Genomic DNA, 20,138 nt, shown 5'->3' with positions numbered 1-20,138 from the left:
AGGGACAACAGTGAGTCTAGTACCAATGCCTCCTGCTCCTGGAGAAAGAGGATAAAGACTGTGGAACTTCCCACAGTAGGGTGATGCAAGTAAATTGGGGAGTAAGAGGGAGAAGAGTCCTGAATTCATGTAAGTGCCTAAACTGTGCTGGAGGTTCAGAGGAAGAGGAGGAGAAAGGAAAGGAAGTTGAGTGGGGTTTCATCAAAGAGGAGACTGGTAATTACGGATCAGTGTTCAGAGTCTCCACATCCTAGGAGGCTTTCCCCACCAGCAAGGAAGGTAGCAAAGAGTAGGGGAAAGCAGTAAAAGAGCTCCTCAAATATTTTGGCATTCAAACGAAAACAAACTGCTGAACTTTCTGAGGTTTCATCATTGCTCCCTTTACCCTGCTATCCAAAGGCTCACAATGTTGCAAAGCTCTTAAAACAGGGATTTTTGTCTAATACAGAAGGAAAAATTCTGATAGGGTTTCTTAAAAGTTATTTGGTGAAGATAAACCCATCTGTGATGGGTTGGGTCACAGAGATCCCCTTGGGACTGCCACCTGATGTACTGGAACTACCTCTGAGCCCGTTTTCCCTGGCAGCTTGGGACTTCAGTGCCCTGTCTTGCTGAGCCAGACATGCTAGCCTGCTACAAACACAGACCCAGGGCTGAACCACATCCCCCAGAAGCTGCAGGCTTAACTGAAAACAGCTTAAGAAGTGCTCCAGTCTCCAACCCCCAGATACCCAGTTCCCAATGGGGTCCAAACCCCAAATAAATTCATTTTACTCTGTACAAAGCTTACAAAGGGTAAACTCATAAATTGTCCACCCTCTCTAACACTAATAGAGATATGCACAGCTGTTTGCTCCCCCAGGTATTAATTACTTGCTCTGGGTTCATTAATAAGTAAAAAGTGATTTTATTAAATATAAAAAGTAGGATTTAAATGGTTCCAAGTAATAAGAGACAGAACAAAGTAAGTTACCAAGCGAAATAAAATAAAACATGCAAGTCTAAGCCTAATACAGTAGGAAACTAAATGCAGGTAAATCTCACCCTCAGAGATGTTCCAATAAACTTCTTTGACAGACTAGACTCCTTCCTAGTCTGGGTCCAGCAATCACTCACACCTCCATAGTTACTGTCCTTTGTTCCAGTTTCTTTCAGGCATCTCTTTGAGGTGGAGAGGCTATCTTTTGAGCCAGATGAAGACAAAATGGAGGGGTGTGCAGAGCCTTATATAATCTTTCTCTTGTGCAACATCAGAGCCACAAGATGGGGTCTCTAGCCACCTGGGAAAGTCACATGTCTATGAATGATTCAGTTTTTTGGAGGCTGACGCCATTCACATACCACACAACAGAACCACTAACCCAGGAACTTATCCTTGCAACAAAGCCCGTTGCCAATTGTGCCCACATATCTATTCAGGGGACACCATCACAGGGCCTAATAACATCAGCCACACTATCAGAGGCTCGTTCACCTGCACATCCACCAATGTGATCTATGCCATCATGTGCCAGCAATGCCCCTCTGCCATGTACATTGGTCAAACTGGACAGTCTCTACGTAAAAGAATAAATGGACACAAATCAGATGTCAAGAATTATAACATTCATAAACCAGTCGGAGAACACTTCAATCTCTCTGGTCACGCAATCACAGACATGAAGGTCGCTATCTTAAAACAAAAAAACTTCAAATCCAGACTCCAGCGAGAAACTGCTGAATTGGAATTCATTTGCAAATTGGATACTATTAATTTAGGCTTAAATAGAGACTGGGAGTGGCTAAGTCATTATGCAAGGTAGCCTGTTTCCTCTTGCTTTTTCCTACCCCCCCCCCCCCCAGATGTTCTGGTTTAACTTGGATTTAAACCTGGAGAATGGTCAGTTTAGATGAGCTATTACCAGCAGGAGAGTGAGTTTGTGTGTGTATGGGGGTGGGGGGGATGTGAGAAAACCTTGATCTATGCAGGAAATAGCCCGACTTGATTATGTAAAGAGTTGTCACTTTGGATGGGCTAGCACCAGCAGGAGAGTGAATTTGTGTGGGGGGGTGGAGGGTGAGAAAACCTGGATTTGTGCTGGAAATGGCCCACCTGTTGATCACTTTAGATAAGCTATTACCAGCAGGACAGTGGGGTGGGAGGAGGTATTGTTTCATGATTTCTGTGTGTATATAAAGTCTGCTGCAGTTTCCACGGTAAACATCTGATGAAGTGAGCTGTAGCTCACGAAAGCTCATGCTCAAATAAATTGGTTAGTCTCTAAGGTGCCACAAGTACTCCTTTTCTTTTTGCGAATACAGACTAACACGGCTGTTCCTCTGAAACATGTTAGTTTGAATGTTCCCAGGAAAGCTCAGATGTGGATTGACGTCTCACAAAGTCTGCTGTTAGTTAAGCACTCCCAATTACTTGAATTATCCCTTCACACTATGTTGACCAAATCTGCCTTATGTGCTATCGACAGCAAACACTTTAAATACAAGCATAGAGCCAACGCTCATACCTTCAGATATAAAAATGATACATGCATACAAATAGGATGAATATATTCAGTCAATCATAACCTTTGCAAAGATATGTTACATGGCATATCTAGCATAAAACCTATTCCAGTTACATCAGATTTACACTCATAAGCATATTTCTATAAAGCATTGTGGGGTGCAACGTCACACCATCATTGGGCAGCAGTTTTCCTACATCCCTCAAAAAGATAAGATGGACCTTTAGGGTCACTTAAATTAATCTAAGGCAGACACATTACTAGGATACCTCAGTAGATTTGGAACTGGACTACTCCTTAGCAAGGGCGGGGGATAATGTTTATTTGTAGCTGTGAGTAATTTACCATGGTTAACAATGTGCACATACCCTCTTCAGAAGCTGAGCACCAGCACAGGATGAGGCATTCACTGGTGGTATAATGCCAACAAGCATCAACAGTAGCAATCCCTTATAATGAGGCATATGGCCTTAATCTAATGTATTTTGTTACCAGGGGAAATCTTCCTACAGAATTAGCATCAATTTCTGTGATCAGCTGGTTAACTTCAAGTAGCACTTAGCCCAGTTTGAAACTCTCAGAGCAACTTATAAATGGGCATAATGTCACCTTAAAAATATGCAGAGTGCAGGTATGACACAGAACCTAAATCCAAGCACCATTAGCAGATCCCTGTCTAAAAACATTTTGTTCAAAATCACAGTATTCCACATAGGTCTGATATGCCAATGCTAATGGGACATCTTCTCTCTATGCTAGCTAGGAGCTGGACTAGCATTGAAAATCCAAAATTAGCTTCACACCATCACTGTGTAGTTATGTAAGACATGGTTTTTTGGCTCTTATGAATCAGGATTAGGAAGAAACAATACAATAATGATGATTCCAGCCTCTCCCCATGAGACATCTGCAGATATTTTGCCAAATGAGTTCCGTGACCTTGCTGGGTTTCTTGCAGAAAAGCTCGGTCAGGTGAGGAAGCCCTTCTAGCTCAGTGGAGGCCGGGATAATATTTCTGCTGATAATTGGCCCAATCAGGCAGCCCATACTCACAAGAATAGTCCCACTGAAATTCAAGATACAGCCTTTGTCATAGATATAAAGGGAAGGGTAACCACCTTTCTGTATAAAGTGCTATAAAATCCCTCCTGGCCAGATGCAAAATCCTTTTACCTGTAAAGGGTTAAGAAGCTTTGGTAACCTGGCTGGCACCTGACCCAAAATGTCCAATGAAGGGACAAGATACTTTCAAATCTGGAGGAGGGGGAAAAAGGCTTTTGTCTGTCTGTGTGATACCTTTGCCGGGAACAGATCAAGGATGCAAGCCCTCCAACTCCTGTAAAGTTAGTAAGTAATCTAGCTAGAAAATGCATTAGGTTTCCTTTGTTTTGGCTTGTGAAATTCGCTGTGCTAGAGGAAATGTGTATTCCTGTTTTTGTGTCTTTTTGTAATTTAAGATTTTGCCTAGAGGGATTCTCTATGTTTTAAATCTGACTGCCTGTAAGATTATCTTACATTCTGATCTTACAGAGTTGTTCTCTTGTCTTTGTTTGTTCTTCTAATAAAGTTCTGTTTTTTAAAAATCTGATTGGGTTTTTTTGGGTGTTAAAAATCCAAGGCTGGTCTGTGCTCATCTTGTTTTTTCTCAAGCCTCCCCAGGAAAGGGGGTGTAAGGGCTTGGAGAGATATTTTGGGGAAATAGGAACTCCAAGTGGTCCTTTCCCTGTTCTTTGTCTAAATCTCTTGGTGGTGGCAGCATACCGTTCAAGGACAAGGCGAAGTTTGTGCCTTGGGAAAGTTTTTAAACTAAGCTGGTAAAAATAAGTTTAGGGGGTCTTTCATGCAGGTCCCCACATCTGTACCCTAGAGTTCAGAGTGGGGAAGGAACCCTGATAGCATTCAATTACACAATCACATAATACTGCTGCTGTCAGATCTCCAGCACAGCCTGGACAGTGTGCATTGAATGACGGAGTGTGAAATGGGTTTGTAAGTAAGTTACTACAACAGAAGTGTGGAGGAAGGCCGTACACAGTGCAATTGCTATCTGTCAAGCAAAATTTACATATGAACTTTCTGTATGGAAGGTAGATGAAAAACACTTATTAAAATAAATGACATTATATATAAATATTATGTAATGCATCTTTTTAATCTTCGCTGTTCTTTGACTGGATCCTAACCTCAATCAGGATCTGATCGAAAGTCCACTGAAGTAAATGGGAGCGTTTCCACTGATTTCACTGAACTGTTTTGGATTAGGATCAGACTACTTAGAGGCCAGCCTATGCACTGAATAACTTCAGGCAGGGGTTTGTTGACTATATGTCCTGCTTCCTTCCTTTAAGTAGCATCAAAATTGTGCAATGAGGGAAACCTTTTTCTCTCATACCAATTACCTAGAATAACTTCAAACTTTAGAGGCCACCACAGGGTAATCATGGTCACCTTCTGACCTAAGGTATGGAGGTGAAATCCCTAAAAGGCAGAAGATGTCTGAGCATAGATGCAATACTCATCAGGATGAAGGTGTGCCCTGAATTCCCGAACAGCTACAAACAAGAATCTCTGGTAGACGAGTACTAAGAGGACATTACTTTAATAGGGCTTGTGGTTATGAAGGTATCTACTGCTGTTGCTAAGCTATTGCAGGATAAATTTAGACACAGCCTGAGAAAACTGGGCAGCTGGGGGAGGGAGAGTGAACCAATTTCGCTGAATATCCAACAGACACATGGCTTTCTATGGAAAATGTGTACTAAAAAATCACATCACGATTCTTAATCTGACCACTTCCAAACACGTTCCTTTCACAAAACAAATGGGGGGAACCTCTTCATAATGATTATTCTTATCCACCTGTAAGACTCTCTTCTAGGTTGAGAATAAGGGGGCATCCAGAGGGATACTTTGTCTACCTAAGCTCCCAAGGCAGAGACCAGATTACTCAGATGTCTGTCCAGGACAAGAGACTTGCACTATCTATCTATCAGCAGCAGATTCATGATATTCTATCTGTGTTTATATGTGATTTTACCAAAGGCCACATGTGTTTCCGCAACAACATGGGCAACAGGCTAAAACCTTGGAGGATGCCACATGAAATCACTTGAAATGTCAATCATTACTGATTGATCCTTGATGACTGATACCACCAGTTGACCTGTCAAGCTCCCAGTGGAACTACTAGAGAGTAGTCTCAGACAAGACTGCAACACCCATTAGTCACTATGGGTATGGCTATACTCTGAGCTGGGAGCGCGATTCCCAGCTTGAGGAGACAAACCCACGCGAACTCTCATCCAGTTAGCATGCTGAAAATGAGGGTAGCCATGGCAGTGTGAGCAACGGGATGGGCTAGTCTGGGGTCTTGGATGGGCATGTACTTGGGGAAGCTAGCCTGCCCCTGCCCCTGATACTGCCACGGCTACGCTCTTTCAGTGCATGAGCTGGATGAGAGCTAGCACAAGTATGTCTCCTCAAGCTGGGAATTGCACCCCCAAGTTGAAGTGTAGCTATACCCAAAAGCTATGCCCCTTGGCCAATCAAGAGTTACTGAGAGGTCAGCAGGATTATAATAACTAACTGAGTCAAAACTGAAAGCCAGTGGATCATTAATGGTCCTTACAAGCATAGTCTCATCTTCCATCAATGGGCCTAAACATGTGGGGGAAACTTCCAGCGTGTTTGGTATTGAGTTAAAACTGGAACTTAAAATCCAACCACCTCTCAAATCACATTCCCTCTAATGGGACAGGTTGAGATGGGGTGGAAATTGGCAAGCAATGGTGTGAAGAGATGACTTTTTGAGGAAGAGATGGACCACTAAACATTTGAGGACCTTGGGCACCATCTCCTTAGGGTATGTCTACACTACGAAATTAGATCGAATTTATAGAAGTTGGTTTTGTAGAAAGCGTATTTATACAGTCGATTGTGTGTCCCCACACAAATGCTCTAAGTGCATGTAGTCAGCGGAGTGTGTCCACAGTACCAAGGCAACCATCGACTTCCGGAGCGGTGCACTGTGGGTAGCTATCCCACACTTCCCGCAGTCTCCGCCGACCATTTGAATTCTGGGTAGAAATCCCAATGCCTGATGGGGCTAAAACACTGTCGCAGGTGGCTCTGGGTACATATCGTCAGGCCCCCCTTCCCTCCCTCCTTCCACGAAAGCAAGGGCAGACAATCATTTTGCGCCTTTTTTCTTGAGAGTTACCTGTGCAGACACCATACCACGGCAAGCATGGAGCCCGCTCAGCTAACCGTCACCGTATGTCTCCTGGGTGCTGGCAGACGCGGTACTGCATTGCTACACAGCAGCAGTTTATTGCCTTTTGGTAGCAGACAGAGCAGTATAACTGGTAGCTGTCATCGACGTAGTCCTGGGTGCTCTTTTAACCGACCTCGATGAGGTCAGGGGCACCTCGGCAAACATGGGAATGACTCAGCCAGGTCATTTCCCTTTTAAGTTTTGTCTCATGGTGATTCAGTCCTACCAGCAGTGCACTGTCTTTTAAATTGCAGCCAGCAGAAGATGATGGCCAGCAGTCATACTGCACCGTCTTCTGCTGAGCACCCAGGAGATGACGATGGCTAGCGGTCGTACTGCAGTCTGCTGCCAGCAAGATGTATAAAGATAGATGAAGTGGCTCAAAACAAGAAATAGACCAGATTTGTTTTGTATTCATTTTCTCCTCCCTCCCTCTGTGAAATCAACGGCCTGCTAAACCCAGTTTTGAGTTCTATCCTTGAGGTTTTGAGTTCTATCCTTGAGGGGGCCATTCTGTTTCTCGCAAAGCCACCCCCTTTGTTGATTTTAATTCCCTGTAAGCCAACCCTGTAAGCCATGTCGTCAGTTGCCCCTCCCTCCGTCAGAGCAACGGCAGACAATCGTTCTGTGCCTTTTTTCTGTGCAGACGCCATACCACGGAGCCCGCTCAGATCACTTTGGCAATTAGGAGCACATTAAACACCACATGCATTATCCAGCAGTATATGCAGCACCAGAACCTGGCAAAGCAATACCGGGCGAGTAGACGGCGTCAGCGCGGTGGCGAGAGTGATGAGGACATGGACACAGACTTCTCTCAAAGCACGGGCCCTGGCAATGTGGGCATCATGGTGCTAATGGGGCAGGTTCATGAGGTGGAACGCAGATTCTGGGCTCGGGAAACAAGCACAGACTGGTGGGACTGCATAGTGTTGCAGGTCTGGGATGATTCCCAGTGGCTGCGAAACTTTCGCATGCGTAAGGGCACTTTCATGGAACTTTGTGACTTGCTTTCCCCTGGCCTGAGGCGCAAAAATACCAAGATGAGAGCAGCCCTCACATTTGAGAAGCGAGTGGCAATAGCCCTGTGGAAGCTTGCAACGCCAAACAGCTACTGGTCAGTTCGGTCCATGCTGGAGCTCCTTTGCGATTCTGGGACTCCATCATGATCACCTCTGCTGAGGAGCTCTGCATGGTCACCTCTGCTGAGGAGTTCTGCATGGTCACCTGCAGCCTGTCACACTGGTCAAACAGGAAATTGAAATTCAAAAGTTCGCGGGCCTTTTCCTATCTATCTGGCCAGTGCATCTGAGTTGAGAGTGCTGTCCAGAGCGGTCACAATGGAGCACTCTGGGATAGCTCACGGAGGCCAATACCATCTAATTGTGTCCACAGTACCCCAAATTTGACCCGGCAAGGCCGATTTCAGCGCTAATCCCCTTGTCGGGGGTGGAGTAAGGAAACTGATTTTAAGAACCCTTTAAGTAAAAAAAAAAAGGGCTTCGTCGTGTGGATGGGTGCAGGGTTAAATCAATTTAACGCTGCTAAATTTGACCTCAACTCCTAGTGTAGACCAAGGCTTAGTAAGGCATTTTGAAGACCAGTTTATTGTTCATATCACAGCTACACACACTAGCTTTAAGCAGCTCGGACAAAGTAAGGTGATATTTGCAGGTGGTAGAGTGACAGGGTAGTCTGTTCCTTAAGGTCAGTATTGCGTACTGCACAGTTCTCCCTGTCATACAGCATGGCCCTTTAAGAGGTGAGGAAATATGGAGACAGAGGAAAGGGGTCCTGGAAAGAAGCAACATTTAGAAGGAATCCTTTTGCTATGTCTTTAAGGGTCTAGGACCTGGAGCCTTACAGAGAAGATGGGGCAAGGCTCTCCTCTCACCCAGGCAATAAAGAATGAGCTGGAAGAAGGGATCAACATAAATTCTGCCTCCTTCCTTCGTAGCAGGGCAGATGCCTGTAGAAAGGCTCCTGCAGGGCCATGAATTAACAAGAGGAGGACAGCACAGGGGAAGTTCTGCCTGCTGAACTCTCCCAGGCTGAGGGTGGAAGGATTGATCAGTAAATGGGCCAGCAGGAGGAGAAGCTGCCTGAGGCTCTACAGCTGGCCTAAAGCACACCAGCTCCAAGGGGGAGAGCTAGGAGGCTCCTGTCTTAAGGAGAGGAATTGCCCAAAGTACAGACCTCTGGAACAGGAGAGGAAACTAACCAGGACACTTACATGGACCCAGGGTGAGCAGCGAAACAAGTGAGTTACCCTCTGTAGAATAAGTGAATAAACAAGATATTGCAGAGAGGGGTTGAACTAATCTGGTGCGGGTAATTGTTTGGGGTGCCAAGTGCAACACACCAGCAGTGCCACAACACGTCCGTGGGGGTGCTGGAGAGGCATGCATATGACAGGAAGAACCTTAGAACTATGGACCATCAGCATTAGAAACCACATCAAAACCTGCCAGAGGAACAGTTCATTTGGAGCCAGAGGCTCTTCCTGTTGAAGGGCAGTTACTGGACTAACCAATGAGTTTCTTCCCAGTACAGTGTAAACAGTTTAGTCAGCTACATAATGCTGCATACGGAATACATAGTGCTCCTCAGTGCACACAGTATATTTTAACATATTTCTTTTCATATACATTGACACAAAATGGGCATTAAACCAAAACATCATGGAAATTATCTGGCTGGATTATCAAACCTCATTATACAAGGATGGATAACTACAGAGCTATATTAAAAGATGCCAAACCATTGCTTTACATTGTGAGTACAATGTCTTCTCTGTTCCATATTATTACAGCAGCTACAAATGCCTCAATAGAACTAATAATGCAAGCTATTATGAAATGTTTTAGCCTTATTTGGAAAAGATGTACAGGCTTTTGTTGTTGTTAAATGACCCCCCCACCCCAGATACACATACACACACACAAGATCATCAGACTAAATCTGATTCTGCTTTGACTTCCACTGGTATAAATTAGGAACGATTCTAGTAAAATCAGTGGAGTTACCCCAATGGGAAAGTAGAATCAAGATCTTTACATTTTTCAGATGCCTCTCAGGTAATTCTCATTGACAGCTCTTAACCATAAGAGATTACTGAGATTACTCTTTTATCCAATGGTGAGAGTAAACAATTAATGTAAATGTTCAATGTCTGCAAAGACAGTTTTATATTATTGCTCTTTTTATACAGTCAAGTTATTTTTGTCTTAGTAAGTAGGCATTTAAGTGAGAATGCCATCAAGCTGTAGATCAAACTACTCTCTTCATGCCAACAGTCAGCTTAACATACCTTTTTTATTTATGCATTGTTTTCCCTTTTGTTCACCACTAGGAAAGTATTTGGAGTGGATAAGATCTTCATGCATCATATCTTACAGGGGAAAGTCAAATCACCTTTTATGTCTTTGTTTGACCTTTACCTTCACTTTTTATAGGCCCACACTGAAATTATTTCCTACCTTGTGTAAGTAATTGTAGATTTCGGACTTCTTCTCTCACTTTCAGCTGAAGCACCTGCTGCAAAATGTGCTGTCGTAGGCTCTCCTGGGCAATCCCCATTCGTTCAAGCTTCTTGTCAGTAAGCCTCAGCAATGCACGGCCTGGATCCAAAAGTAAAAAGGAGAAAGTAACCCAAGGATTTCCATTGATGTAATAACCTCATTCTAGCAAATAAACCTCATTCTGCTGCATTAAAATCCTCAGCTGTAAAACAATCTGATTCATAATATAAAAAGAAAAGAGGTACTTGTGGCACCTTAGAGACTAACCAATTTATTAGAGCATAAACTTTCGTGAGCTACAGCTCACTTCATCAGATGCATATCGTGGAAACTGCAGCAGACTTTATATATACACAGAGAATATGAAACAATACCTCCTCCCACCCCACTGTCCTGCTGGTAATAGCTTATCTGAAGTGATCATCAGGTGGGCCATTTCCAGCACAAATCCAGGTTTTCTCACCCTCCACCCCCCCACACAAATTCACTCTCCTGCTGGTGATAGCCCATCCAAAGTGACAACTCTTTACACAATGTGCATGACAATCAAGTTGGGCTATTTCCTGCACAAATCCAGGTTTTCTCACATCCCCCCCACCCCCATACACACACAAACTCACTCTCCTGCTGGTAATAGCTCATCCAAACTGACCACTCTTCAAGTTTAAATCCAAGTTAAACCAGAAGATCGGGGGGGGGGGGGGGAGGAAAAAATAGAGGAAACAGGCTACCTTGCATAATGACTTAGCCACTCCCAGTCTCTATTTAAGCCTAAATTAATAGTATCCAATTTGCAAATGAATTCCAATTCAGCAGTTTCTCGCTGGAGTCTGGATTTGAAGTTTTTTTGTTTTGAGATAGCGACCTTCATGTCTGTGATTGCGTGACCAGAGAGATTGAAGTGTTCTCTGATTGGTTTATGAATGTTATAATTCTTGACATCTGATTTGTGTCCATTTATTCTTTTACGTAGAGACTGTCCAGTTTGACCAATGTACATGGCAGAGGGGCATTGCTGGCACATGATGGCATATATCACATTGGTGGATGTGCAGGTGAACGAGCCTCTGATAGTGTGGCTGATGTTATTAGGCCCTGTGATGGTGTCCCCTGAATAGATATGTGGGCACAATTGGCAACGGGCTTTGTTGCAAGGATAAGTTCCTGGGTTAGTGGTTCTGTTGTGTGGTATGTGGTTGTTGGTGAGTATTTGCTTCAGGTTGCGGGGCTGTCTGTAGGCAAGGACTGGCCTGTCTCCCAAGATTTGTGAGAGTGTTGGGTCATCCTTTAGGATAGGTTGTAGATCCTTAATAATGCGTTGGAGGGGTTTTAGTTGGGGGCTGAAGGTGACGGCTAGTGGCGTTCTGTTATTTTCTTTGTTAGGCCTGTCCTGTAGTAGGTAACTTCTGGGAACTCTTCTGGCTCTATCAATCTGTTTCTTTACTTCTGCAGGTGGGTATTGTAGTTGTAAGAAAGCTTGACAGAGATCTTGTAGGTGTTTGTCTCTGTCTGAGGGGTTGGAGCAAATGCGGTTGTATCGCAGAGCTTGGCTGTAGACGATGGATCGTGTGGTGTGGTCAGGGTGAAAGCTGGAGGCATGCAGGTAGGAATAGCGGTCAGTAGGTTTCCGGTATAGGGTGGTGTTTATGTGACCATTGTTTATTAGCACTGTAGTGTCCAGGAAGTGGATCTCTTGTGTGGACTGGACCAGGCTGAGGTTGGTGGTGGGATGGAAATTGTTGAAATCCTGGTGGAATTCCTCAAGGGCTTCTTTTCCATGGGTCCAGATGATGAAGATGTCATCAATATAGCGCAAGTAGAGTAGGGGCTTTAGGGGACGAGAGCTGAGGAAGCGTTGTTCTAAATCAGCCATAAAAATGTTGGCATACTGTGGGGCCATGCGGGTACCCATAGCGGTGCCGCTGATCGGAAGGTATACATTGTCCCCAAATGTGAAGTAGTTATGGGTAAGGACAAAGTCACAAAGTTCAGCCACCAGGTTAGCCGTGACATTATCGGGGATAGTGTTCTTGACGGCTTGTAGTCCATCTTTGTGTGGAATGTTGGTGTAGAGGGCTTCTACATCCATAGTGGCCAGGATGGTGTTATTATTACCTGGATTTGTGCTGGAAATGGCCCACCTGATGATCACTTTAGATAAGCTATTACCAGCAGGACAGTGGGGTGGGAGGAGGTATTGTTTCATATTCTCTGTGTATATATAAAGTCTGCTGCAGTTTCCACGATATGCATCTGATGAAGTGAGCTGTAGCTCACGAAAGCTTATGCTCTAATAAATTGGTTAGTCTCTAAGGTGCCACAAGTACTCCTTTTCTTTTTGCGAATACAGACTAACACGGCTGTTACTCTGAAACCATTCATAATATAGTAGACCTAAAATGCAAAAGGGATACCTGACTTGGTGAGTTAATTACTTTCCACTCCAGAGATCCAGGTTCAGAATCTTAGCTTTACATCAGTGACAATGAGTTTGGCAAGTTCTATCCGTCTTATACATGTTGAGGTAACATAGTTTGTAGCAGGCTCAGACTGGCCTATAGGATGACAGCAAAATTTCCCTGGATACTTCTGAACAGCCTCACCATCCCCTGCTCTCCCAAGATCCCTTTGAACTGCAACAGACTGAATACAGATGTAACTGAATTATGGATCTGAATCCTGGGCTGGCAGGATGCTTCACATTGGCATTTAGCATGCCAGTGTATTATGACATCATGGTCTGAGATAGCCCATAATGCAGAGCATGCTAAATTCATACACATAAGACTGTTAGCACTTCCAGACAGGGACTGAATCGTCTGGTACAATTACAGTGCCTAGCACAATGGGATTCTGATCTGGTCTTTTGGACTCCACTGTAATATAAATGTTAAATTAAGAGACAGCAAATAGCAGGACGGCAGAACATGGTGGTAGGACAAGCACTAAGGCACCCAGGTCCACCAGAGAATCACAGCATGAAGCAACGACAGCGGTGCTTCCAACCCCTTTATCTAAGGGGAGGAAAAACTTTCCCGATTCTTTTAGCCCCTGAAGTATTAGTGCTGGTGGTTAGGCCCAGCCATGAGCCCCACAGTCCACTGAAGCCCATCTTCTCTCCTTTCCAAAGGGGTCCTTGCCTCTCCAGTCCAATGCTAGTAGTCACGCTGGGGCTAGACTGATTTACATTGCCTGAAAATCTGGCACATGATTTTTGTTCAAAGCAAACTCAGCCCTTTGCTTCGCTCTACGTTCAGCTTCATTTGCTTACTAGTTTGTCTTTTAATTATTAAATCTGCATCTTTGGGTTCCACTTGTCATATATCAGTATAAGCATAATCGACAGAGGAATATATATATCTTTCTCAGGTAAAGAATGAAAATAATTCATGCATTTTGTCCCAGTTTTGTGGTGGCACTCCTTAGCACTAAGGATGATAACCCCTTGTCCAGCAAGCCTTTCTGTGAAATCATAAACCAGAGGAAGTCTATTGGTTAATGTAATACCAAAATATGGAAATTAGTGTCTTATAGATCAATGCCAGCCTTCAGATTCCCCTAGTGAAAGAGACAGTAATAAGGACTTCAATTGTTATAGCACATTATCATACCAAGACATCTCAAAGCAATTTACAAAGGATGTACAACAGTCTAAGAATGCAGTCTGCAATGCCAATCTAGCAATTGAAAGCAAGCAAAAATTAAAGTCCTCAATGAAAAAGGTGCAAGCATCCCTGTCTCCTTTGGGCAGAGAGTTACAGTACATAATAATGTGTCAGGACATAAGGAGGCCATGTGGCTCCTCCAGCTCTGTCTACCTACCTGGCTAACAGTTATAGCTTTTAATATCTTTCTTCTGGACATTTATTTATTTCTCATTTGATAGGGTGGATACAAATCAATGATTTTTTTAAAAAAATAAAGTCAGATTTTTAAAATTTAAATCTGATTTTTTTTGATAAAATGCTTTTTGAAGAAAAAACCTATTAAAAGATAGTTTTAATTAAGATACATTATAGCTCAAAGATATCTCTTCATGGAATAGGGATTATAAATTCTAATTCTATAGTATGAAGAAAAATTCTCTCTTTAATGTTTAAGAAAAGTTTTGTAAATGAGCTCCAATAGTTCGTGGATTAGGAACCAATTTTATGGGGTTCCAGGGGCTTCTGTGTAGATTATTTAGGTTAATCTTTCTATCTACACAATCGGACTCAGTGCTCAGTCTAGAAGACACCATCAGAGATGCTTAGTTTTGCAGTTCTCAAACTGTGGATTTGTGTCTCCAGAGATAAATTGCTTGCTAACAGCAAAAATGTTTTTAAATAAATAAAATAAAATGAATAGAGGTGAGAAACAACAGATCTGAACCCTATTGTCCCTCTGCAAATTTGTGTACACAGAGTCAACCTCTTACCTCTCTCTAAAAGTGCAAAGTTTCAAAAAGCTCAATGAATAGAAGATTGTTGGGGGCAGAATAGATCTGGACAAGGAGAAGAAGTCTGGAGATAAATGTAAGAAGGGAGGGATGGGCAGTAGAAACAAAAGTGAAAGTGTTTGAGCAGCATATTCCAGAAGTCTTGAGGTCTTTCTGAGTGCAGCCTTCACTGATTTGAGATCTACCAGACCATTCTCTCAGTAGAAGGGAAAACCTATAATGGCAGCAGGCCATAAATGAGACTCAGTTTGGGAATATTTTAATGATGTTCTTCTACCTGTGGGTAAGACAGGCATGCATGCAAAATGCAAACAGTGCAACAAAGAAATGCAAGGCCTGGTTGCCCGAATGAAACAACATCATGAGAAGTGTTCCTTCTCAGGAGGAAGCTGCGCTGAAGATGATGAAAGGAACATGTCTGAACATGCAGGATCTTCAGGTTAGTAAACATTTTTATTTCATACTTCTTTCTTAAGGACTGCCTGTCTTCCTTCTGGACTGTTTTTGAATTCTCATGTTGGAGCAAAAAATATAGTTGTTACTCAATGGTACTATCATTTTAGATGCAGTTCTGATAAAAAATAAATAGCTGAAATAGGCAGATCTTCCCTTTACAATTTCACCTTTAAAGTAGTACCGGGTGTCAGTGAATGCAGTGAGTAATACTAAATGAGCAGTATGGTAATAATAATTAAATAACTGCATTGACTTATTTTGTTTAGGAGAATCCATCCTCAACATACAGGACTTTGAATACTATCCACCTTCAAGATCACCATCATTTTCTATAGTTTAAGAGTTATACGGACCCTGGACTTCAGGAAAGCAGACTTTGACTCCCTCCGGGAACGGATGGCCAGGATCCCCTGGGGGACTAACTTGAAGGGGAAAGGAGTCCAGGAGAGCTGGCTGTATTTCAAGGAATCCCTGTTGAGGTTACAGGGACAAACCATCCCGATGAGTCGAAAGAATAGTAAATATGGCAGGCGACCAGCTTGGCTTAATGGTGAAATCCTAGTGGATCTTAAACATAAAAAAGAAGCTTACAAGAAGTGGAAGGTTGGACATATGACCAGGGAAGAGTATAAAAATATTGCTCGGGCATGTAGGAATGATATCAGGAGGGCCAAATCGCACCTGGAGCTGCAGCTAGCCAGAGATGTCAAGAGTAACAAGAAGGGTTTCTTCAGGTATGTTGGCAACAAGAAGAAAGCCAAGGAAAGTGTGGGCCCCTTACTGAATGAGGGAGGCAACCTAGTGACAGAGGATGTGGAAAAAGCTAATGTACTCAATGCTTTTTTTGCCTTTGTTTTCACGAACAAGGTCAGCTCCCAGACTGCTGCGCTGGGCATCACAAAATGGGGAAGAGATGGCCAGCCCTCTGTGGAGATAGAGGTGGTTAGGGACTATTTAGAAAAGCTGGACGTGCACAAGTCCATGGGGCCGGACGAGTTGCATCCGAGAGTGCTGAAGGAATTGGCGGCTGTGATTGCAGAGCCATTGGCCATTATCTTTGAAAACTCGTGGCGAACCAGGGAAGTCCTGGATGACTGGAAAAAGGCTAATGTAGTGCCAATCTTTAAAAAAGGGAAGAAGGAGGATCCAGGGAACTACAGGCCAGTCAGCCTCACCTCAGTCCCTGGAAAAATCATGGAGCAGGTCCTCAAAGAATCAATCCTGAAGCACTTGCATGAGAGGAAAGTGATCAGGAACAGCCAGCATGGATTCACCAAGGGAAGGTCATGCCTGACTAATCTAATCGCCTTTTATGATGAGATTACTGGTTCTGTGGATGAAGGGAAAGCAGTGGATGTATTGTTTCTTGACTTTAGCAAAGCTTTTGACACGGTCTCCCACAGTATTCTTGTCAGCAAGTTAAGGAAGTATGGGCTGGATGAATGCACTACAAGGTGGGTAGAAAGCTGGCTAGATTGTCGGGCTCAACGGGTAGTGATCAATGGCTCCATGTCTAGTTGGCAGCCGGTATCAAGTGGAGTGCCCCTAGGGTCGGTCCTGGGGCCGGTTTTGTTCAATATCTTCATAAATGATCTGGAGGATGGTGTGGATTGCACTCTCAGCAAATTTGCGGATGATACTAAACTGGGAGGAGTGGTAGATACGCTGGAGGGGAGGGATAGGATACAGAAGGACCTAGACAAATTGGAGGATTGGACCAAAAGAAATCTGATGAGGTTCAATAAGGATAAGTGCAGGGTCCTGCACTTAGGACGGAAGAACCCAATGCACAGCTACAGACTAGGGACCGAATGGCTAGGCAGCAGTTCTGTGGAAAAGGACCTAGGGGTGACAGTGGACGAGAAGCTGGATAGGAGTCAGCAGTGTGCCCTTGTTGCCAAGAAGGCCAATGGCATTTTGGGATGTATAAGTAGGGGCATAGCGAGCAGATCGAGGGACGTGATCATTCCCCTCTATTCGACATTGGTGAGGCCTCATCTGGAGTACTGTGTCCAGTTTTGGGCCCCACACTTCAAGAAGGATGTGGATAAATTGGAGAGAGTCCAGCGAAGGGCAACAAAAATGATTAGGGGTCTGGAACACATGAGTTATGAAGAGAGGCTGAGGGAGCTGGGATTGTTTAGCCTGCAGAAGAGAAGAATGAGGGGGGATTTGATAGCTGCTTTCAACTACCTGAAAGGGGGTTCCAAAGAGGATGGCTCTAGACTGTTCTCAATGGTAGCAGATGACAGAACGAGGAGTAATGGTCTCAAGTTGCAGTGGGGGAGGTTTAGATTGGATATTAGGAAAATCTTTTTCACTAAGAGGGTGGTGAAACACTGGAATGCGTTACCTAGGGAGGTGGTAGAATCTCCTTCCTTAGAGGTTTTTAAGGTCAGGCTTGACAAAGCCCTGGCTGGGATGATTTAACTGGGAATTGGTCCTGCTTCGAGCAGGGGGTTGGACTAGATGACCTTCTGGGGTCCCTTCCAACCCTGATATTCTATGATTCTATGATCTGCCAATGATCATGTTTCAGTCACATAGCCACAGAATATCACCTACAGTAAAAGAAAAAAAACCAACTCCATCATCCAGGAAAAAAACGAAGATAAATTTGTGATAAGAACCAGCAGATTACAAAAAGAGGTAATTGATTAAAAAGTTGCCCGGCTTGTTTATGTAACAAACTCTCCTTTCTGTATGATTGAGAACCCACGCTTCATTAACATGGTTCAGTCATTAAGACCAGGATACAGTCCACTCAACAGAGCAGATGTCACAGGCAAATTGCTGGATAAAGTGTATGAAAGAGAAATTGAGCAGTGTGCAAAAGGTCTAGAGGGTGAGATTGTTAACCTGAGCCTTGATGGGTGGAGCAATGTCCACAATGATCCTGTTGTATGTGTTTGTGTGACAACAGAAGAAGGGAATATCTTCCTTACAGAAACAATTGATACATCAGGAAATGCACACACAGCAGAATACTTACAAGAAGTAGCAGTAAAAGCTATAACAAACTGTGAAAAAAAAATTCAAATGTCTAGTTCTCAGCTTGGCCACAGACAATGCTGCAAATGTATCCAAGATGAGAAGAAGTTACATATTTAGAAGAGCGAGAAGAAAGTCCCAAGCTAACAACATACGGTTGCAGTGCTCATTTGATGCACCTCCTAGCCAAAGACTTCAGTGTTCCAGAAATAAAGGCTAATGTTGTTGAAATTGCAAAATACTTCTGTAACAACCACTTTGCAGGAGCTGCTCTGAAAAAAGTGGGAGGAACCAAGCTAACTCTCCCACAAGTCGTGCGATGGAACTCAGTAGTGGACTGTTTTGAGCACTGTATCAAGAACTGGCCTAATCTGATGACAGTTTGTGAACAAAATCGTGAAAAAATAGATGGCACTGTCACAGCCAAAGTTCTCAACATTGGGCTTAAGAGAAATGCTGAACACATGCTGAGTACCCTGAAGCCTATTTCCATAGCCTTGAACAAAATGCAGGGAAATAGCCGTTTATTGCTGATGCTGTTGAAATTTGGAAGGAACTGAGTAAGATCTTAAAAAGAGAAATATGCAATGACAGAGTTAAATTACAAGCATTAAAAAAAAATGAATGGGACAAGCACTTTTTCCAGATCATTTTCTTGCAAATATTCTCAATACTCAGTACCAGGGTCAAACCTTAACTGCTGAAGAAGAGGAGTTGGCTATGACATGGACAACCAGCAATCATCCCTCCATAATGCCAACTATAATAAACTTCAGAGCTAAGGTGAACCATTTGAGAAATATATGTTTGCTGATGATGTTTTAAAGAAAGTCACACCAGTGAACTGGTGGAAGTCACTTAAGTACTTGGATTCAGAGACTGTTGAAGTGATAATCTCACTTTTAACAGCAGTAGCTTCTTCTGCCGGTGTAGAAAGAATATTTTCTTCCTGTGGACTACTTCATTCCAAATTGAGAAATCGTTTGGGACCTGAAAAAGCAGGAAAGCTTCTTTTTCTTTTCCAGATTATGAACAAACAGGAAAATGAAGGTGAAGATGACTGAGTTAGCTGCAGAAGCCAATATTTTAAGTTTTTCATGTTGACCTGGCTGACATAGTCGATTTAATTTTTTTTTTTCAAAAAAGTTCATTTAAGTATTTTAGTTAAAAACAATTTTAACAAAAACAAACCTGATTTTTAAAAACTTGAATGTTTAATTAAATTCAAAAATTCATATGTTTGTTTTGTTAAAATACTATATGTTTGCTGTTGAAGAAAAAAATCCAGAATACAGAACGTTGTTGTTTTAGTTAAATAAAACAGTTTATTGGTGATGTTCTCCTCCTAATACAGCATGGCAAGAAAATCCTCCAAATATTAATGATTAACCTGTTGAACTGGAGATAGTTCACCTCCCACTGACTTCATAAATATTTGCTTCAATTACCTTTGGTAAATGAAATAACCACACAATCATTCATTTTCTGATCTAGCTGTAAAACTAATCTGAAAAGTTTTCAAAATAAATCACTTTAAAAATGGATAGTGTGTACCTTCTAAAAATGAAACCTACATCGATCTCTGAGTTGCAAAGAATATGTATTAAGGCAGTGGTTTCCCAACTTGTTCCACTGCTTGTGCAGGGAAAGCCCCTGGTGGGCTGCACTGGTTTATTTACCTGCTGCATCCGCAGGTTCGGCCAATCGTGGCTCCCAGTGGCCGCGGTTCGCTGCTCCAGGCCAATGGGAGCTGCTGGAAGAGGCGGCCAGTACATCCCTCGGCCCGGAGCCGCGATCGGCTGAACCTCCGTATGCGGCAGGTAAACAAACCGGCCCGGCCCGCCAGGGACTTTCCCTGCACAAGCGGCGGAACAAGTTTGGGAACCACTGTATTAAGGTTATAACAACCGACAAGAATGCACTTTTATGTAGAAATGCATGATTAAATTGAGTCT

General features: G+C 43.2%; 1 protein-coding gene across 2 annotated transcripts in view; it reads right to left on the bottom strand.

Moving 5' to 3' along the window:
* Nucleotides 1-20,138, bottom strand: part of SAMD12 (sterile alpha motif domain containing 12) — a 238,033-nt gene that overhangs the window by 91,361 nt on the left and 126,534 nt on the right. For both annotated transcript variants that reach the window (XM_073330273.2, XM_073330274.2), the window contains exon 4: nucleotides 10,257-10,397. In XM_073330273.2, the coding sequence (XP_073186374.1) occupies nucleotides 10,257-10,397 (141 nt within the window). The remainder of the gene's footprint in view (nucleotides 1-10,256; nucleotides 10,398-20,138) is intronic.

This window comes from Lepidochelys kempii, chromosome 2, assembly GCF_965140285.1.
Source record: "Lepidochelys kempii isolate rLepKem1 chromosome 2, rLepKem1.hap1, whole genome shotgun sequence".
Taxonomy (NCBI): domain Eukaryota; kingdom Metazoa; phylum Chordata; order Testudines; family Cheloniidae; genus Lepidochelys; species Lepidochelys kempii.
The sequence above is the reverse complement of the archived record's forward strand: the minus strand, read 5'-3'. Positions and strand labels throughout refer to the sequence as shown.